This window comes from Abramis brama, assembly GCF_963993115.1.
Source record: "Abramis brama genome assembly, chromosome: 22".
NCBI lineage: Eukaryota > Metazoa > Chordata > Actinopteri > Cypriniformes > Leuciscidae > Abramis > Abramis brama.
Genome location: NC_139984.1, coordinates 32,503,916 through 32,526,735, shown reverse-complemented (window position 1 = coordinate 32,526,735; position 22,820 = coordinate 32,503,916). Strand labels below are relative to the sequence as shown.

General features: G+C 41.6%; 1 protein-coding gene across 2 annotated transcripts; it reads right to left on the bottom strand.

The window, feature by feature from the left end:
• Positions 1-720: 720 nt before the first annotated feature.
• LOC311073884 (CXXC-type zinc finger protein 4) lies at positions 721-6,842 on the bottom strand. Of its 2 annotated transcripts, XM_084099981.1 has the most exons (3): positions 6,566-6,842; positions 3,676-4,693; positions 721-1,137 (listed from the first exon to the last, which is right to left on the bottom strand). In XM_084099981.1, exons 2-3 carry the CDS (start codon positions 4,642-4,644, stop codon positions 1,090-1,092), a joined length of 1,017 nt encoding a protein of 338 aa, XP_083956107.1. In that variant the 5' UTR covers positions 4,645-4,693; positions 6,566-6,842; the 3' UTR covers positions 721-1,089. The 2 variants fall into 2 exon arrangements, with proteins under 2 accessions (XP_083956107.1, XP_083956106.1); XM_084099980.1 differs by lacking the exon at positions 6,566-6,842 and having other exon boundaries at positions 958-1,137; positions 3,676-4,764.
• Between the last annotated feature and the right edge of the window lie 15,978 nt (positions 6,843-22,820).

Genomic DNA, 22,820 nt, shown 5'->3' with positions numbered 1-22,820 from the left:
GCACACTGAAGGTCATCGCACACTGAGTCTGAAATTTTCGCACGTTAAAAATAAATACAACCTCACGTTGTGTCAATCATGTTTACACACTGCCTCCAAAACTTTCATCCGACATAAAAAAATTCGGATCGGGTTCGATTTTCTGCATTTTTCGCATCCGCTGCAAGCATTCTGAGAGGTGTTTTGACAATTCAGAGCCACCGAATGACGAATACGAAAAAACGCATACGAAAATTTCGGACTCTGTGCAAGGACCTTAAAGGGTTAGTTCACCCAAAAATTTTAATTCTGTAATTACTCACCCTCATGTCCTTCCAACCCCGTAAGACCTTCATTCATCTTCGGTTCAAATCTGATGGCTCGGGGGGGGCTCCATTGACAGCTATTTAATTAACACTTTTAAGGCCCAGTAAGGTAGGAAAGACATCGTTAAAATAGTCCATGTAACTACAGTGGTTCAACCTTAATTTTATGAAGCGACGAGAATACTTTTTGTGCGCCAAAAAAGCAAAATAGCGACTTTATTCAACAATTTCTCGCGCATTCACGAGAGCATGACCTCGCACACATGCGTTTTAACGATGTCTTTCCTACCTTACTGGGCCTTCAAAGTGTTAATTAAATAGCTGTCAATGGAGCCCCCCCCTGAGCCATCGGATTTCATCAAAAATATCTTGATTTGTGATCCGAAGATGAACGAAGGTCTTACGGGTTTGGAACGACATGAGGGTGAGTAATTAATGACAGAATTTTCATTTTTGGGTGAACTACCCCTTTAAATGTTCGATTTCAGCCAGGTGAACTGTTCCTTTGAGCTCAGATGGGGTCCTGATACGACTGGAATCAAGTCTCTGTTTCTCTATGCCATTGGTGTTTGTTTGAGGTGAGGTGAGACCGGAGACTGGCCCTCGACGGGGCATGTGCACCTGATGCCCCAGTGCCACAGTGAGTCCTGAGGGGAAGGGGTAGAAAGCGAGGAGTTCGGAGAGATTCCCTGATTGCGGAACCGTATGATCGTATTGTAGGCGTATGACCTGCAGTTCTTCTAGTTTTGAGTCTGGTGTATGATGTGGTTTGTTGGCGAGCCCTTCAGAAGAACCAGCGGAAGGTGTCAGCGGCTCCTGCTGACGGTGCTCTCTGTGGGAAAACACAGTTTAGTTCGACATAATGACCCAGTTAATCACTGAAACCATGTGTTACACGTGTGAATAATGGTGCGAGTCACCTTCAAGATGAGAAGCAATGATTCAAAGTATTGGATCATTTAAAAATGAGAATTAAATTGGGAAACCTGACACAACTGACCTGTATGCAAACCACGTTTCCGTACGCTGTGTATGTCACTATTATTGTTGGCTCTTTGATGAATTGCTTTTGTATCCAATTATGAATTTGATTTTGCAAGTCGCTTTGGATAATTATTTACATTTACATTTAGTCAATTAGCAGACGCTTTTGTCCAAAGCGACTTACAAATTAGGACTAAATTAAGCGAGTCATCGTGAAGAGGCAAAAAACAACGCAAGAAGTGCTCAAAATACGAAGTTCAGGCATTGTTCAGAGTAGCATAAGCCCGATAAGCGAGGATTTAAAGGAAAATGAAAGTTTTTTTATTTTTTTTACTTTTTTTTTAAATTATGAAACGCCAGTGGATGGTTGCATAAACTACTTAGACTAGTCTTACAAGTTAGCCATCTAATTAAGACTGGATGTAACTTTTAAAGTCCCCCTGTGGTGTAAATCAAGCTTTTAATGTTGTTTATGTGTCTATGTGGTGTTTTTAATATGCTTTAAGACAAACCATGTGTAAATTCATAAGTCGACACCATTGCTGAGTATTTTCTCCTTAAAACTGCAGTGAATGCTTTGAAATCGCTGGTGTTTCTGATGTCACAAACTACCTTGTAACCAATCAGATCAACGTGTGATCGTCAACCAGTGGATCTCTGAGCTGAGTGAGTGAGTGAGTGGAAGCGGGGCTCATTTGCATATTCATAGAGCCACGTATACTAAATGAGGCAAGGGTGTCGAGTTACATTCAAGATATTTTAAGGCATGAAGACATTTTTTCAAGGAAAAAAACGTCATTTTGGTGATCAAATATGAGTTTTAAGGGATTGACTACAGGCAGACTTTAACATTAGTGGTTATGTTTATACAACTGGCCTCTGAAAACATTTACATAATAGCCACTAGATTTTGATAAAGTTTGTAAGGATTGAACAACTGAAAGACAATCAAGAGTTTAGTTTGAGACACCAAATAGCATGTAAACTATCTGTCCAAGGGCGCAACTGTACATTCTCGTATTTTTCAAAAAGTCATTGTCATCACTATGACTTTTGATTGATGCACTGTTATTTGACTGAGCCGCTGGTCTACTGTAGTATCACTTACTGCATATTACTCTCAAGCAACTGTCTTAAACATCTAGTTTACTTGCTAGGCGTTCCTGTAGCTCAAACAGTGGAGCATGGCGTTGGCATTGGTGCCTTTGTATAAAGCATCTGCTAAAAGCTTAAATGTAATTTTTTCAAACAGTTCCTAGAACCTCCTCAGCACTGCATATTTGAGATGTTTTCCTTAAAGTTCCCCTGTAGCCAATAATTTGATCCCCATCTTTGATCACTAAAATGACATATTTAAACGTTTTTTCCTTGAAAAAAAATGTCTTCATGCCTTAAAATAGCTTGAATGCAACTCGACACCCTTGCCTCATTTAGTATAACACACCTCCACTCACTCACTCAGCTTGTGACGTCAGAAACACCAGCGATTTCAAAGCGTGTTTTTGAGACTGTCTTTGGTTTTGTCTCAGTTTTAAGGAGAAAATACTCAGCAATGGTGTTGAGTTATGAATTTACACATGCTTTGTCTTAAAGTATATTAAAAACACCTCATAGACATATAAAGAACATTAAAAGCTGGATTTTCACCACAGGGGACTTTGATTGTTATTAAATGGAGACATCCCAAATGTGCAGTGCTGAGGAACGAACACTAAATTAACGGTATCATCCAATGCTGATATAGTGTGAACGAGCCTTTAAACTCTTCCTGTTTAAAGGTGCACTTACATTTCCCATTGTTCAGGCAATTTGCACATGCGAAATCCAGTCATTTCAATAGGAATCCATGTGATTGGCAATTTTGCATGAGGGAGAAAAATTTCCACATGCAGATTTAAGGACACAATAGAGCTTTTTGCCTGTGAAATTTCATTAATATGACCACCATAAATAGGTTGACTAGGTTTCACGCAGAACAAGATTTGATGGTGCTGGACTGGTTTGTGATGGTCTGGTCTTGATTCTAGTGAGTGGTGTTAGCAGGTTGTGAATAGATTAAGCTGTCTTTGTATTATTACAGCAAACTTACAACGTGTTGCCTCATCTCTCAGCCCTCAATACCGACAGTGTGTGTGTGTGAGAGAGCGATGAAGTGTGTGCTTGAGTGCAAGGGCATTTTTCCAGCATAAGAGGGCTCAAGCCATCACACACACACACATACACACATTAATGCACGATGGTTAATTATGGCCGCTTGTGCCAAGACTGGGCTCCACTCCAAACCCCCCGCCACATCATTCCCAATTAAACAGCCCACTTCAATAGACCTCGCAGCATATGTGTGAGTGAGTGAGTGTGTGTGTATGTGTGTGTGTGTGAATCCCACCTCCATCGTGCTGCCCGGCTTCTTCTTGAGTTCTTCGCACTTTCTGAACTTGCAGATCTGATGACCCGTCTTTCTGTTCCGACAGGAGCTGCACACGCCGCAGTTAATGAGCCTCCTGCAGGGGGCGCAGACGCCACACCGCTTGCGTTTACGTTTAGCCGCTCCACTACCGTTGCTGTTCCCGCTGCTGCAACTCCCGTTAGCGTTCCCGTTCAGAGCCGCGGGCGAGCCAGAGCAAGACGAGCCGCTGTGCTGGCAGTCCGCTGCCACGTTAGCGATCTGAAACGCGCTGTCTGACATCGTAACCCCGGATGACCCTGCACCGGAGTGAAGCGTCGTCATGACGATGACCCCTGGCGGTAACGACAGCCCCCCCAAAGGGGGCATCCCTCCGAACGTCCCGCCTCGATCCGCCTCCCCGGGCGGCCCCGATGGCGGGCACTTCAGTCGGTTCATGCACTCGGCGCCCGTTACGGGGAGACCACGGCACTGCTCCGCGGACAGCGGCGACAGGAAGTTGTCACCCATCGAGAGGGCGGAGTCTTGTGGAATGTGTTTGGCGGACATGTGCACGTTCACCGGCTCCGCCCTTGACATGCCTGTCCGATGCGTGTGAGGTCCGTTTACGTTAACCGTGGCAGGCTTTCGCCCCCATAGCATGGCGTTGTCACATGGCCAGGGTGGCATCGCGGATAAGCGTGCTGATGGGAATAGGGGCGTGGCGATTCGTGCTATTTTCGCGGTTTGGGGAAACGGCGTGGCGCCGGCGGCCGTGCTGTTCTTATAGAAGGTGGCGAACGAGCGGTAACGCTCCATCTGCGCGCTGTAGTCCAACACCGGGTTCATGCACGAGTCGATCTGAAGAGGAAAGTCCCGTCCGGGGGTGGGGTTGTAGTTGTGGGTGTGGCCGTGGGCGTGGCCATGAGCGTGTGGAGTTTCCATGCACACACTACTGCTCATGTTCGCCATCAGAGCAAAACAAACACGCACTAACGCCCAACCATCCACGGCAGTGGTCCTGTGGAGGAAAAAGGTGGAGGTGAACAGAGATGTTCGTCAACTGAAGGTAAACGGAACATTTGTTATATGTTTTAAAGGTGCAGTGTGTAATTTTTAGCGGCGTCTAGTGGTGAAGTTGCGAGTTGCAACCAACAGAAGTTACGGTGGCCGACAGGAAGTGATGTCGTCGTCTGAGACAGCAGAGAGTAGCCAGTTAAACAATGAGGTTTCTTTACAAAGATGAATTAATCAATTAGCAATTACCATCGCACACCTGGTGAGGTGAAAGACCAAAAAGAAACACACAAAGGATAGTGTGTGGGATTTCCTTGTTTTTTTCAAAGATTAATTGAAAAATTATATCTACTTAATTATTCAGTAAAACGATGTTAATGCGAATATTATTGTTACTTGTTCATCATTGTGTCAGTGTTTTATTCACTGACTTTAGCGAGCTTCTTTGCACGAAGAACAACAGTGACGAAACGCGTTTGTCCATTCAGGGCCACTGTAGAAACATGTCGATGTAAGCGGACCCGCGGTGTGTGTAGAGAGAAAACGCTCATTCTAAGGTAATAAAAACATAACGGTTCATTATATAAGGTCTTTACACACCACTGAAAACATAGTTATGTATATGATATTGCATTTCTGTCAACAGATCCTCCTAAATATTACACAATGCACCTTTAAAATGCACATGAAATCATAATTTACTTTTTTTTGGAATATTGCAGTATTTATTGTGAGTTATTTATCCATGCACATCATTTTGTTAAATGCATGTGCCTCGTAATCTTTAATCTAAATATCTTCCCCCTTCCCAGCAACATCTCTTCTCCTCTCTGATGATGAGGGCGGGGCAACCTGTCACTCACATGAGATCAACCAATAGCACCATCCAATCAATTCCCCTCAGACAAAATTAAAAATAATTTCTCTTGGATATACGTCACAACAGGGAAGAAAAGACTATCACAACTTTCATTTCATGCTGACTTTAATAGTTTCTTCCCATTTCTAAAATGATTATATTTTTTTTTACATTCATTGAAAAAATGTATTGACAGGAAATATAGAATATGTAGTAAAATCCTAAAGGATGCATACAAAATAGCTTAATGGATATTTTAAAAGTAATTCTAAAAAAAAAAAATCATAAGAGTCAAATAAAAAGATCCTAAACTAAAATTATGAAAGAAAAAAAAATGAAAAAATTAAGAAAATTAGTTTATCCGATTTAATCTAATTTTATTTTTAGTGGATTTGAGATGAATTCCCCATTAGGTTCCAAGTATAACAGAAATAAAAAAAAATTAAACTGTACACTTGAGATTCAGTCAAATTCAGATTAAAACGCAGTTCAGATAAACAGCAACTGCTTTGTATGCATTTATGTACATTTCTTATGCATATGCTAATTTAGAGCATTATATCCAACACCATCAGGTCTGCCTTTAAATTTGTTGTTGTCTTAATTAGAGGAACAAAAGCAATAGCGATAATAAGCCGTGCAGAAGAAAGTTACCGTGTCAAAATGAGTGTGTGTGTGTGTGTGTTTATGTGGAAGAGAAAGAGAGAGAAACGATGCTACCCCCCCCCCCCCCCCCAACACCCCCCCCCCCCCCCCCCCCCGCTACCGTCGCCTCGAGCATCAATTACGGTAATTACTCTCCGCCTGCTGCGGCACCGGCGCGCGGATCAGAGGTCATTAAGGGCGCGAGACCGCTGGACACTACGGTGCAATTAAAGGCGACGGATTAATTCTCTTGGCCATCGCACGTCAGCAGAGAGGGAGAGAGGGAGAGAGAGAGAGAGGGGGGGAGAGAGAGAGATAGACGAGAGGAGGAGGGGGGGGGGAGGCGGAGGACGGAAAATGGACGAGCTTTACCTTTAGACTCGCGACGCTTCAAGATCCTTTAACGGAGAGCATCACCGCGCGCTGATGCCGCCTCAATAATCCCCGTTACAAGAAAAAACACGCGCCACAAAACAACGAGACGCTTCCGATTTAACGATCACCGTGAGCAGCTGCGGCGCTAAATACCGAGACTAACGGGAATAATAAATAATATTGACGCCGCCAACGACGCACCGTCCTCAGGGGCGGGTATGGGTGACGGAAGGGTAGACGGCTCCTCCCGGTGTGTGTGTGTGTATATGTGTGTGTGTATGTGTGTGTGTCGCGCTGCGTGTGGCTGACGGGGGTGTGAGGTGAGGAAGCGCCGTTGCGGACACCTCCTGATCATTGGCGGGAAATGATTGTGGAAGCGCGGGAGGCGCGAGGGGGTTGACATACGGGGTCTCGCGCAGCGCTGAGGGTAATGCGTGTCAACTCCTCGCGCGCCCCTTCTTTTCCCCGCCGTTTCCTGAATGACGGTTATTAATCACGGGCTTCGCGCCGCGTCTTGTGTGAGGGCTTTTTTTTTTTTTTAGAGGAATTTTGCGGTTCATTACGGTTCATTTGCGGCTCGTTACCGTAATTACCAGCGGCACCGGGAGGCTAATTAAAACAGAACGGGTCCGAGACGAGGCGAGAAGGCGTTTCCCCCCGGCGGAGCAGATCCTGGCCGGCTGGGAATTTGTGTGTGTGTGTGTGTGTGTGTGTGAAAAAAACATTGACGCATCCGCAAGAGATTCTTTATTAGGGGATTTGGGGGGAAATCAGCTCTTGACACCAAACATACCAACGTCATAAATATAAATAACAAGAACACTATATATATATATAATTTATTTATATGTAAACAGATAGATATATAGATAGATGGATGGATATTCATCATAAATATAAATAACAAGAACACTATACACACACACACACACACACACACATATATATATATATATATATATAAATGATATTTAAATATACGTGTATTATTATTACATTTATTGTATTATTAGTAAACATATATATATATATTATTTATATGCAGATAGATAGATAGATAGATAGATAGATAGATAGATAGATAGATAGATAGATAGATAGATGGATGGATGGATGGATGGATGGATGGATGGATAGATGGATAGATATTCATCCGTCTTCCAGGAACAATAACACCTCAGCTGTGCCCTCTACTGGCTCAGATCTTCAATAACTGTCCTGTAGTTTAAGCTTTATTACTGCAGCTCTACTTTTGTGCACTAGGTGTCATTCTAACACCACGCGCGGGAAACTCGGCTCTCCAGATGTGATTCAGATCATAAAGCTGTGTGTGTGTGTGTGTGTGCGTGCGTGCGTGCGTGTGTGTATGTATGTGTGTGTGTGTGTGTGTGTGTGTGTGTGTGTGTGTGTGTGTGTGTGAGTGAGTAAGTGTGAGTGTTTAGATAATCTTTGGGTACAAAGTTGTCTCCAGATGTCAGATAAATATGACGCCTCAGGTAAATATGATTTATAATAAAAGTAAATAATGCTTTTAGGGGTTTGGCAATTAAAAATGAGTTTTATGTAAGTCTATGCTATGTAATCATGTCCATAAGTGTTTGTGTTATTGGTTTCATTCTCTGATTGTGTCATAAACAGTCAAACAGCAGAGGTATTTACAGTAGACATGTTTGTACAGTCAGTTTTAATAGTTTATTATTCCATTATGCACAATACTAAAATATGAATATTTCTGTTTCTAAAAAGTATTTCTAAATGTCAGTAACACTTTACAATAATGTCTCATTTGTTAACATTAGTTAATATATTAGTTAATAACAACCTGAACTAACAATTAGCAATATATTTTTAAAGCATTTATTAATCTTCAGTGGAAATATAATTGTTCATGTTCATGTTAGTTCACAGTGCATAGCTAATGTAAACAAATATAACTTTTGATTTTAACAATGTATTGATAAATGTTAAAATTAACATTAAATAAGATTAATAAATGCTGTAGAAGTATTTTTTATTTTTAGTTTAGTTTACACTTTAATTCGATGGTCCACTTTAGACATTTATTTAGACACAATTAGACATTTGGAAAATTTATTTTTTAGAGTGTAGCCTAGTTTATTTTAAAGTTCTTAAACTCCTTAAAACTCATCTTTGATCACCAAAATGACTTATTTAAACGTTTTTTCCTTTAAAAAAATTCTTCATGCTTTTAAATATCTTGAATGTAATTCTACACCCCTGCCTCATTTAGTATACTCGGGTCTATGAATATGCAAATGAGCCCCGCCTCCACTCACTCAGTCAGCTCAGAGATCCACTGGTTGACGATCACACGTTGATCTGATTGGTTACAAGGTAGTTTGTGACGTCAGAAACACCAGCGATTAAAAAAAAGCGTGTTTTTGAGACTCTTTGGTTCACTGCAGTTTTAAGGAGAAAATACTCAGCAATGGAGTCGACTTATGAATTTACACATGGTTTGTCTTAAAGCATATTAAAAACACCACATAGACACAGCATTAAAAGCTGGACTTTCACCACAGGGGACTTTAAGGGCGCTTTCACACTAGCACTTTTGGTGCACACCCGGGTTCGAATGACGTCAGAGTTCGGTTCGTTTGGATGATGTGAACGCTGTTTTCCGAACTCGGGTGCGCACCCGCGAACCGTACTCGAGTCCGCTTAAAATGGTGGTCTGGGGTACGGTTCATGTGAACTCGGGTACGGTTCGCTGCTGATATGAACGCAATCGTACCAAATTGCGGAAGTGAACCGCTATTGATGACGTATAATGTGGTGCGTGCCTGCGTGCGTGTGTTTAACAACTGTAAAAGGGTCTATATACACTTACCTTGACGAAAAGCGGGATTGACGCACTGCAAGCAGAGAGATGATTTCTGCTTGCCTCCACAAAAATTGTCTTCGGCGGACATCCCGCTGTCTTTGGAACGGTTTTAATACTTTTGCGGCAGACAGACTCAAGTGTGTTTCTGTATCTTTTCTTTGAAAACAAAACCAAAGGTTCAAAAAAAGAAGAAGAAATGTGAAGCGAGCAATTCTATCCATTTTGCCGCTTTTTCATAGCGGTTACCAAGCAACACGTGTACGCGCCAGCTGCAGTTTGATGATGCAAGCGTACCGCGGTTCGGATACAAATAATATAATGTGAACACAGTCCATCGGGGGCTGGGGGCTGGGGGCTGGGGGCTGGGGGCTGGGGGCTGGGGGCTGGGGGAAGCAATCGAACTCGGGTTCGGAACAGGCAATCGAACCAAGTGTGAAAGCACCCTAAAAGGTTCGTAGGAACCTATTGTATCTGTTAGTGTTCTTCTTATAGCTATTCTTCCGTCTTCTTCTTCCGCTCTGGAAGTCTATGGCAGAAAGTTATGAAATTTGGCACACTGATAAAGGACTGTCTGAACTTTAACCACAGTGATTTTGGAGTCTCTAACTCAATCGCTCTAGCGCCACCAACTGCCCAAACTTGCACTCACGTTTATGCTAATAAGTTCTGAACCATAAGGGCTAGAAACAAAATTCTTAGATTTTTTTTTTTCAAAGGTATTTTTAGTCATTTAATAATTGGTTGTGAGGGTGTTGCTATGCGCATGCTAGGCCTTTTATCCCCTGGTCTTAGGCCTTAGGTTCCTCCTTCAATTTAAGCTTTGCACTATAGTAAGTGTGCATGATGCACTTTAGCTGTTTTGTATTCATATGGTGTGACGCTCATCTTTCTGTCTGTTTTTAACAAGCACACACACACTTACTTTCAAATTGAAATGAAAGAAATGCTGTAATTATGAGCACAGGATGTAGCTGGAGGAAATGTACAGGTTCCCGGCAAACTTTACAAGCACCTAGACTAATTATAGTGTGTGGATTTGTGCGTGTGTGTGTGTGTGTTTTCTCCAGGGAAACGTATAAGAATACCAGGAGCAGCAAGGGCAGGTCTGAAGGACACACACACACACACACACACAAATCACACACACACATCAAATGCATTTAAACAGCCCGTGCTCTTCATAAACACTCTCAGTTCCTCATGTGCAGCAGTGGAAACTTCTGACAGCTCACTGTAAACCCATTACATTCTGTCTGTCTCTCTCTCGCACACACACACACACACACACACACGCTGATGTCATCCTGAAGGCAGCGGCTGAATGAATCGCCCTCAGCGGTGCGCGCGAGCACTCACACACACACACACACACATACACCTGACGCGCGCTCACGCTCTCCAGACGACAAACTTCTGTGCGGAACAAACGAGAACTTTTCACGGGATATTTTCGCGTGGAGAAACCGAAGCTCGTGTGTGTTTATACCGCGTCTCTCATAATGGATGTGATGCTGTTTTTCTCTCTCATTTGTGTTTGTGCGGCTGCAGGTTCAGACACTCTCAGGTAAAGTCAAATGTTTGCATTTCCGAAGAAATGTTTCTTTCTTATACGTTTGTTGTCTTATACAAAGTTGTGAGGCATATCTGACAGAAAGACGTAAAACAATCGCTACTTTTATAATTGTCGCTATCTTAATACGTTTATGAAATTGTCATGGTAATAATATTTTCCGCTACAGCTAGTTTCTGCTACCTATGTTGTTGTAAATCTGTGATAAATTAACATTAGCACCATTGTGATCGTAAAAAAAAGAAAATTGTAGTTGCCATGGTGACTTTCGAGTAGTGCACTTTTAACAAACGAGGCGCACGATGGAATGTAATATAATTCTATGGGCCTTATGTTTCATTTTTCGTAATGTTTCAGAAATGTTATTTTTATACATTTATGATGCAAAGTTATGAAACATCTGAGAGAAAAAAGAAAAATAATCGCCAATTTTATAATTATTGTTATTATCTTAAAGTCCCTCTGTAGTCGATAATTTAAGCCCTTTAAACACACCTTTAATCACAAAAATGTCATATTTAAACGTTTTTTCCTTGAAAAAAAATTCGTCATACCTTAAAATAGGTGGAATGTAACTTGACACCCGCGGTTATATGAATATGCAAATGAGCCCCGCCTCCACTCACTCACTCAGCTCAGAGATCCAGTCGGAGGTGATCAACCTCCGTGAAGTTGGCACCCCATAAAACGAAATCATTTCCAAAACTATGCCATTCGTTTGTGCTGCGTTTGTGCTGATTTGTGCCGCAAAAACCAACGTTTGTGCTGGTTTCGTGTTTGAGATATTGAACATTAGGCTTGTTCGACTTCATGCAGCTCTGCGCAGACCGATCGGCGGCTGACTTAAAGCAGTGCATGCCGGTTAGAAATTTTGTCCGACTTGATACAGCGCCGACGCCACGTGACTGTGACATATGCCATCAAAGTACCGCGAGAGCGATTCGAGAGTAGCCGGAGAACTCAGCCAGCGCAGCTTCTCAAGAGCGGCTGCACTGGGCTGCAGGAGGGCTGATGACGACACAGCTGTTCCACGATTGGCCGGATTCACCGCATGACAACGATCACGTGTGTTTCGTGTTTATTCGAACACCTTTAGTTCCTCTAAAGCTCTCAAATCAGTTTATTATAGCAGTGAACACTCTTTTCATGTCGTTGCAATGTTATATTGTGTCATGTTTATCCAATTAAAACTGATTAAAAAACGTAGACTCCACTTCATTGATAGTATCTTATGTTGAACTTTATTCTTCTTCAAACAGACTCCGTATGAAGCAATACATAAAGTATTGAATGAAAATGTCTCTGAAACATCTGTGTATTATTTGGCAAATATTGCATTGATTTATTTCACTTAAGCTGTGGTAAAGTATGCGAACACCACGTGAGTGGTCACTACGGGAACCAGAAAGTGTCCGACTTCACGTCTCCGTTTGCAGCTCCTCCCCGCCTGCACGCGGCTACTCTCGCCGATCGGTTGCATCCAGCCGCAGCCGATGTCGAACACACCTATTATTTTTTGGGTTGCGTGACGTCACTCTCCACCCCATGTCCTTCAAATCGCTCCAAACCGGTGTCATTCGTTTGTGCTCGGTTTGTGCTGGTTTGTGCCGTTAAAACAAACACTGTATCTGTTTTCCTTTCGCAGATATAACAAATTTAATTCGGGAGCTGTGACGTCACTCTCCACCCCACCTCATCTAAATCGCTCCAAACCGGTGTCGTTCGTTTGTGCTCGATTTGTGCTGGTTTGTGCCGTTAAAACAAACACTGTATCTGTTTTCCTTTCGCAGATATAACAAATTTAATTCGGGAGCTGTGACGTCACTCTCCACCCCACCTCATCTAAATCGCTCCAAACCGGTGTCGTTCGTTTGTGCTCGATTTGTGCTTGTTTGTGCCGTTAAAACAAACACTGTATCTGTTTTCCTTTCGCAGATATAACAAATTTAATTCGGGAGCTGTGACGTCACTCTCCACCCCACCTCATCTAAATCGCTCCAAACCGGTGTCGTTCGTTTGTGCTCGATTTGTGCTTGTTTGTGCCGTTAAAACAAACACTGTATCTGTTTTCCTTTCGCAGATATAACAAATTTAATTCGGGAGCTGTGACGTCACTCTCCACCCCACCTCATCTAAATCGCTCCAAACCGGTGTCCGGTTCGTTTGTGCTTGCACAGGGCCGCAGCTGTCAGTGTTCTTCTTTAGATATGGGAATGTTTTATTTTAGATTTATTTTATTTTGTGCTATTGACATTTGGTCTTTATATAATCACCAATGCACTACGATATGTAATGTATAGGCTACTGTCACTACTCTGGCTGTAAGCTACGTGTGACTGATGCTTAATTTTGTATTAAAATAAATTAAAATAACCAATAAAAAAAAATTATTAAAAAAATTGTGTAGTGTCTTAAGTTTTCTGAATAGGCCTACTTTTGACAGCTTACAGTGCCTGTTTGTGCTGTAAAAAGTTTCGTTTGTGCTGCTTCGGTTTTTTAGACATTAAAATCTATTATAATCTTTTATGCTGCATCGGGTTTTAAAATATTAATCACTGAATGTTTGGTCGATTCAAAACGAAAGACATTTATTTCTGTAATGTCAAAGCTGAATTTTCTGTATCATTACTCCAGTTTTCAATGTCACATTATTCTTTAGAAATCGTAAGATGTTGATTTTGTGCTCAATTATTATTGGTGCTCACTGCTCAGTTAAGAAAGGCTCTTATATTTTATCAATGTTTAATACACATTGCTTGTTTTTTTTATTTATATTTTTGTTTGTGGAAACCGTGAAACCTGAGTGACCTCAGAATGACCTAAAAATATAATTTTAATGTCTAAAAAACCGAAATCTTTCGTTTTGAATCGACCAAACATTCAGTGATTAATATTTTAAAACCCGATGCAGCATAAAAGATTATAATAGATTTTAATGTCTAAAAAACCGAAGCAGCACAAACGAAACTTTTTACAGCACAAACAGGCACTGTAAGCTGTCAAAAGTAGGCCTAATTCAGAAAACTTAAGACACTACACAATTATTTTAATAATTTTTTTTTATTGGTTATTTTAATTTATTTTAATACAAAATTAAGCATCAGTCACACGTAGCTTACAGCCAGAGTAGTGACAGTAGCCTATACATAACATATCGTAGTGCATTGGTGATTATATAAAGACATAGGGCCCTATTTTAACGATCTGAAACGCAAGTGTCAAAGCGCAAAGCACAAGTAACTTTGTGGGCGGGTCTTGGCGCTGTTGCTATTTTCCCAGCGGGATAAATGACTCTTGCCCCAGGCGCAAATCTAAAATGGGTTGGTCTGAAGTAGCTTCATTATTCATAGGTGTGGTTTGGGCGTAACGTGAAATAAACCAATCAGAGCGTCATCTCACATTCCCTTTAAGAGCAGGCGCGCTTTGTTCTAAAGCGGATTCCTATTATAACGGCGTATTTGCCAGACGCGCGCCAGGAGCGGTTCACAGCCAAGGAGAGCAACGCTCTCGTCAGGGACGTTGGGGATGGAGAAACCCACCCAAATTAACTTCGGTTAAAAAGGTGTATGATAATTTGGGTAAATGTGTAAGCTAGATGTATGCTTTTATAATAAATTGTCTATCTATCTATCTATCTATCTATCTATCATAATAATGTATGATTTGCAAAAATGAAAACTGCTGCTTCTGTGTAGATGAGAGAATCAAAGTGTATGCGCGTTGTGCACACGCTACATTGATTATGGCCAAGCATGCGCCCTTAAAATAGCATCTGAATAACATGCGCAACGCGCCACTGACTTTAAACTATTTTTTCCTGGTTAGTGGCGCAATTGTTTTCTAAACCTGCAAAATAGCATGAAGGAACGTTTGCGCCGGAACACGCCTCCTTTTTTGCGCTGAACCGCCCAGGGAGCGCAAGTTCATTCACTAGTTTAGCGACGTGCTTCTGTGGAGGGAAAAGCGCGCTTTGCGCGGGTGCAAAATAGGAATGATACATGCGTCAGTGTAAAAAGTCAATTGCGCTGGGTGCAAGATAGGGCCCCAAATGTCAATAGCACAAAATAAAATAAATCTAAAATAAAACATCTAAAGAAGAACGCTGACAGCTGCGGCCCTGTGCAAGCACAAACGAACCGGACAGGTTTGTAGACGAGATGGATGGAGAGCGCGGCTTGCTTGCGTGACGTTACTACTCCTCCAAAGATTTTGTGATGTCTAAAGAATGGAATAATTTATGATGGTTCTTTCTACGGCACAAAACAGCACAAATCTCAAACCAAGATGGCGCCGCGGATGGCTGCCTCGGTGTGGAGCTCTCCAGTCATTGTGTTGTTTTTGTTCGTTTGTTCTGCGTTTAGTCATTCTTTTCCTATCAGTTTCACCAAAGACGAACTTCTGGACATTAGGAAACACACACCAGACAAGTTTTTTACAGATTTTGATAACTCAGACGTTTTACTGGACATTCTCGTTGGAGGGGCAGCGGTGTTGTTCAAACGCGCGGTCAGACGCAAACGCGGGAAGCGCGCGGGCGCGCTGGTTAAACTCCGCGAGCGCGGCCTCCGCACTGCACTACCCAGTATTCATCTTGCGAATCTCCGATCTCTTCCTAACAAAATGGACGAACTTCTTCTCCTCACCCGCACTATCAAGGATTTTTTAAACTCCGCTGCTCTGTGCTTCACTGAAACCTGGCTGAGTGAAGCCATACCGGACAACGCACTACATCTGCCGGGCTTCCAGCTGTTCCGAGCGGATCGCATCGCGGAACTAACGGGGAAAACGAGAGGTGGTGGATTGTGTTTCTTCATTAACGAAAGTTGGTGTTCAGATGTAACAACACTGAAGAAGATGTGCTCTCCTAATTTAGAGGCGCATTTCATAAACTGTAAACCTTTCTACTCGCCGCGGGAGTTTTCCTCATTCATTCTCGCGAATGTTTACATTCCTCCAGACGCGTGTGTGAGCGCAGCGCTACAACAGCTGGCTGAACATATAGCTGAAATGGAACAAAGGTACCCAGACTCTCTTTTAATCATTCTTGGGGATTTTAACAAAGCAAATCTCTCCCGTGAACTGCCAAAATACAGACAGCATGTTACATGTCCTACCAGAGACAGTAATATATTGGACCACTGTTACACCACGATAAAGAATGCGTATCACTCCGTCCCACGGGCAGCTTTGGGGCTCTCTGATCACTGTTTGGTTCATCTTATACCGACCTACAGGCAGAAACTGAAATCAGCTAAACCTGTAATAAGGACTGTAAAAAGATGGACCAATGAAGCAGAGCAGGATCTACAGGCCTGCTTCGATTGCACTGATTGGACTGTTTTTGAAGCTGCAGCCACCGATCTGGATGAGCTCACAGATACTGTAACATCATATATCAGTTTCTGTGAGGATACATGCATTCCTACCAGGACATTCTTATCATTCACTAATGATAAACCATGGTTTACTGGGAAACTCAAACAGCTTCGTCATGCCAAAGAAGATGCTTACAGAAGTGGGGATAAAATCTTGTATAACCAGGCCAGAAACAGACTGACAAAGGAGATCAGAGTTGCTAAAAAAAGCTACTCTGAAAAGCTGAAAAACCAGTTTTCAGCCAACGACCCCGCATCAGTCTGGAGAGGCCTGAGGAACATCACCAACTACAAATCACCATCCCCCCCATCTGTGGAGAATCAACAACTGGCTGACACTCTCAATGCATTCTATTGCAGGTTTGAGAAGCCCAGACTCACACCTCACACCCGCTCTGATGTGCACTTCACACATCCACCATCACCTCCTGCAACCCCTCTCCTCCCCCCTTCTGCCATCCAACCTGAGCTTAAGGTCTGCGTGGAGGACGTGAGCAGAGTCTTCAAAAAACAGAAGACTAGGAAAGCTTCAGGCCCAGACGGCATCTCATCTGCTTGTCTAAAAGCCTGTGCTGACCAACTGGCCCCAGTCTTCACGCAGATCTTCAACAGATCATTGGAGCAGTGTGAAGTTCCCTGCTGCTTCAAACGCTCCACTATCATCCCGGTTCCCAAAAAAACTAAAATCACTGGACTTAATGACTACAGACCTGTCGCTCTCACGTCTGTGGTCATGAAGTCGTTTGAAAGACTGGTGTTGGCCTATCTGAAGGACATCACTGGACCCCTGCTGGATCCCTTTCAGTTTGCTTACAGAGCAAACAGGTCTGTGGATGATGCAGTCAACATGGGACTGCACTATATCCTGCAACATCTTGACAGACCTGGGACTTATGCACGGATCTTATTCGTGGACTTCAGTTCGGCCTTCAATACCATCATCCCTGATCTTCTCACAGCCAAACTGACTCAGCTCTCCATGCCATCCTCAATCTGTCAGTGGATCTCCAGCTTCCTGACGGACCGGCAGCAGCTAGTGAGACTGGGGAAACTCACATCCAGGACCCTCACCATCAGCACTGGCGCCCCCCAAGGGTGCGTTCTCTCCCCACTGCTCTTCTCCCTTTACACTAATGACTGCACTTCTAAAGACCCCTCTGTCAAGCTCCTGAAATTTGCAGACGACACCACTGTCATCGGTCTCATCCAAAATGGTGACGAGTCTGCTTACAGACTGGGGGTTGAACAGCTGGCTGTCTGGTGCAGTTATAACAACCTTGAGCTGAACACACTCAAAACAGTGGAGATGATTGTGGACTTCAGGAGAAACACCCCAGCACTCCCCCCTCTCACCATCATGAACAGCACTGTGGAAGCAGTGGAGTCATTCAGGTTCCTGGGCTCTACCATCTCTCAGGACCTGAAGTGGGCAAATCACATTGACTCCATTGTGAAAAAGGCCCAGCAGAGACTGTACTTCCTTCGCCAGCTGAAGAAGTTCAATCTGCCACAGGAGCTGCTGATCCAGTTCTACTCAGCCATCATTGAGTCTGTTTTAAGCACTTCCATCACTGTCTGGTTTGGTTCAGCTTCCAAATTGGACATCAGGAGACTACAACGGACAGTCCGGACTGCAGAGAGGATTATTGGTGCCCCCCTGCCAACCCTCCAGGACCTGTACTCTTCCAGAGTGAGGAAGAGAGCAGGTAAAATCATCACAGACTCCACTCACCCTGGACACCACCTGTTTGAACTGTTACCGTCAGGACGGCGACACAGATCACTGGCCACAAGAACATCCAGGCACAGGAACAGTTTCTTTCCACAGGCCATTTCCCTTCTGAACACTTAACATGCCCCCAAGGCATATGCCTGTAAGTGCAATACTCCCACTGTCTAGTGCAATATTCTCTAACTCAGGTGATATTTATATCTATATTATTCATACTACTCAAAATACTGTAAATATGTTTATAATCTGTAACATGCGCTAGACTCCCACTGTCTGGTGCAATATTCTCTAACTCAGGTGATATTTATATTTATATTATTCATACTACTCAAAATACTGTAAATATGTTCATAATCTGTAAATGTTTATTCGGACTAAACCCAACTGTGACCCTACTTTTTTACTTTTATACAATTTTTATTTATTTTTTATATATTTTTATTCTTAGAATTTGTATTACTATGTTTCTTGTTGTATTTGTATTTGTATATGTGCACTGGAAGCTTCAGTACCAAGAAAAATTCCTTGTGGGTGCAAGCACACTTGGCAATAAAGCTCTTTCTGATTCTGATTCTGATTCTGATTCTGAAATCGAGCACAAACAAAAAGCACCGGTTTGGGACGATTTGGACGGCATGGGGTGGAGAGTGACGTCACTGTCCCGAATCCAATGTGTTATTTCTAAGGAGGGGGAAAAGATACAATGTTCATCGTAACGGCACAAACCGGCACAAATCGAGCACAAACGAGCGGCACAGTTTTGAAACGATTTGGACCATATGGGGTGGACAGTTATGTACCCAGCAAACACATTTACGTTGTGGCAACGTCTCTGGCACGTTGCATTTCTGCTAAGGCAACGTCGCTGTCTACGTGCTTGCAACATTGTAACAACGTAGAATTGTAAGGCGCGACAGGGCTGTAGCAACGTTGTTGCGAGACATTCAGCAACTGAGAGACGACGTTCTGACAATATTTTTATATGCTGCTATATCCCCCCATTTAGCATTTTGTTAGATAATTATATACTTTTTATCGTTTATTGTTTATCTATATTATTATTTAATGGGGCTATCAACACCTGCAAGTGTACACTTTGAAGAGTAAAAATGACAGAAGGTTTCGTTAATTCAACTTTATTAAAACTCCATCAAATTGCACTTCCAAAAGTAGGCTAATACATTTGTGAAAAAGAAAACGAAATAAACGAATATACAAAATTTATTTTAAGTATAATAAATAAAACATAAAAATCAAAGGCAGATCAGAACATTTAATGAACAAAACCGGGTCTGTATGGCAGACAGTAGCCGAAAGCCGGACGATATAGAGGAGCAAAGAAACGAATGAGACTAAATAGCGGAAAAATCGAATGAAAAACTAAACAGTGCAAGCTAGGCTACATTAATCACATTAAAAATTAAAGTTGTAGGTTGAGTTTGATAGCTGAGGTAGGCTAAATTAAACGCAGTACTCACGTATCCTTGCTGCTCGATGAAGAACAAGACAACACAATGAGCCCAACAGGTGGTTGGGATTCAAAAGTCTGATTTTCCCGCTTCAGGGCAGTGACGGGTACATTATGTAGTCCAGTGGTTGTCCAGACACCCTAGGCACAACCTTAAGCAATGGCCCTGAACGGTGGTTTAATGTCAACATTGTGACAACGCTGTAACAACCTTCACCACACAACGTAGTTATAGCAACCTTTTGGCCATGTTGTTAAAACGTTGTTAGAAGGTCGGGTACGTTGCGCCAACGTTCTGTGTTTGCTGGGTAACTGTACTTAAAAAGTTTATTTTTTTATGTTTAAGAGGGGATCGTAGTTGCACTGTTTCTTTCAACGGCACAAACCAGCACAAATCGAGCACAAACGAACGACACCGGTTTGGAGCGATTTAGATGAGGTGGGGTGGAGAGTGACGTCACAGCTCCCGAATTAAATTTGTTATATCTGCGAAAGGAAAACAGATACAGTGTTTGTTTTAACGGCACAAACCAGCACAAACCGAGCACAAACGAATGACACCGGTTTGGAGCGATTTGAAGGACATGGGGTGGAGAGTGACGTCACGCAACCCAAAAAATAATGTTCAATATCTCAAACACGAAACCAGCACAAATGTTGGTTTTTGCGGCACAAATCAGCACAAACGCAGCACAAACGAATGGCATAGTTTTGGAAATGATTTCGTTTTATGGGGTGCCAACTTCACGGAGGTTGATGACCTCACATTGATCTGATTGGTTACAAGGCAGTGTGTGACGTCAGAAAAACCAGCGATTTCAAATTTTTTGAGATTGCAGTTTTAAGGTACGTTTACATGACAACATAGCCTACTTATACAAAATCACAGTTAGCTACAAATTTATTAATTTAAACATTGTAATTTAAGGCAGAAACAATGAGCTCATTGAAGTAATGAATACTTGTTTGACGTCAGCGTGACGTTGTCGTCTTCAGAGATTCACGTTTTTGTTGTTTACACAGAGACCGATTTCAAAAACGTGCACTTTAAAAACCTGTTTTCAAAAGTATACGCATAAAACGTTTTTTACGTTTTTAGTTAAAAAACTGTGTCGTGTAAACAGCCCCTAAAGAGAAAAATCTCAACAATGGTGTCGACTTATGAATTTACACATGGTTTGTCTTAAATCATATTAAAAACACCACATAGACACATAAACTACATTAAAAGCTGGATTTTCACCACAGGGGGACTTTAAAACATTTATGAAATTGTCAGGGTAAACACATTTCCCACTAAATTGCCACAGGGACAAGTGTTGTTGTAAATCTGTGATAAATTGCCTCTAGCACCGCTGTGATCACAAATCGCTTTTCTTTTTTTTTTACCATGGTAACTTTTAAAGAAAAAATCTAAATCAGTGAGGTACTTTTCAAATAATATCATATATAATGCACTGATTCTATAAATCTGTCTATCGCTTCTTGCGTGTGCGTGCGTGTGTGTGTGTGTGTCGCAGGTCATCCAGGCCGCTGGTTCTGTCTGATGGACTGTGTCAGACGAGAAACTCTCAGGGACGATGCAGACGTGAGTGAATGTTAGAGTATAGAGTACTATTGCACATTCAATTCACATTTATTTGTCACATCATTTCAAAGCAGCTTCACAGAAAATGCATGAGTCTGTTGCAATTTAGAGAGATCTGGTATCAGAGGAAACTGTCTAAGTTATGTATTTCAGAAATGCACATACAAAATCACAGTTAGCTACAAATATATTAATTTAAACAACGTAATAATTGAATGCAGAAACAATGAGCTAATTGAAGTGATGAATACTTGTTTACATTACATGGTTCATTCATCTGACAGCAATGTAAAGATATTGATAGTTGCTCTGATTGTATCCCGTGCGCTGTCCGGAAAATCCTTTACCTAATTCTGTGTTCCCTTTTAAACTGCTAATAAATCTCTCATCATGCAATGTTATCACCAGATACTGGACTCAATCTCTTTGTAAACTTGTTTTCTTTTAATTAGCACAGGTTGTGTGTGTCTGGACTGAATGATCGTAGGCCTCGTTGATCTGAGCTGATGCTCCTCAGTTTATAAAAGTTCACTCAAGCTTATTCATCTAAAACACCCTGAGGAGCTTCAGCTCAGATCAACGAGGCCTACGATCATTCAGTCCAGACACACACAACCTGTGCTAATTAAAAGAAAACAAGTTTACAAAGAGATTGAGTCCAGTATCTGGTGATAACATTGCATGATGAGAGATTTATTAGCAGTTTTTTGTAGGCTGGTCATTTTTGACACACAAAACCCACAAAAATTACTACATCATTTTTGGGGACTTGTTATTCGCTGTATGAGCGAAGTCTGGAGGTTTTAGTCGAATGTGATAACATGATCTAGCATTTTCAGGAACACAACATGAGCGATAGAGTAGGTCTTATTTACAGGAAATACAAGAAAATTAATTCACTGTATACTGCAAAAATAGTATGAACACAGCCACACACACACACACACACACACACATTCATGATGATGTATTGTGTCTGGTTTGTGTAGCCGTGTGTGAGTCGGGTTGTAAACATGGCGAGTGTGTTGGACCAGATCAGTGTCGCTGTCATCCAGGATTCACCGGCAAGACCTGCAACCAAGGTACAAGTGTGTGTGTGTGTGTGTGTGTGTTGTGTGTGTTTTATTAGTCTTTCTCACCAGGGTTATTATAGGTAACTAAAACTAAAACCATTAAAAAAACGGTTTACTTGAAATAAAATAATAGTTAACTGAAAAATAAAATAAAAATAAAATATTTTTTAGGTGGTTTAGCTCTAAAAAATAAAATAAAAAATAATATATATATATATTATTTGTATGTATATATATATGTATATATATATATATATATATATGTATATATGTATATATATATATATAATATTTTCTTGTTTTAGAAAATCATATCCACGATAAAAGTCATTCCCTTGATGTACTAATTCGTTCCCTCGTTTTGATTGAACTAAAATGAGGAAATTAATTATTATACCGTGCGCATGCTTTATATACGATTTTGCTTTATAGGTTTTTAAAAAATATTTCTATTTAAGTTTTAGTTATTTTAGTACATAAACTTTATGAAAATGAGAACTTTTGCCTTGGTAAACAAGCCAAAATAAAATATGTATATTTTATTTTAGGCAATAATTTTTTTTTTCTTATGGTTTTAGTTTTAGTATAATATCTCTAACAC

Excerpts from the sequence above, each read along its gene's own strand:
- LOC311073884 (XM_084099981.1), bottom strand. The coding sequence starts at position 4,644 with ATGGCGAACATGAGCAGTAGTGTGTGCATGGAAACTCCACACGCTCAT. Across the intron at positions 1,138-3,675 it reads AGCCGGGCAGCACGATGGAG|AGAGCACCGTCAGCAGGAGC; the intron begins GTGGGATTCACA and ends GTTTTCCCACAG.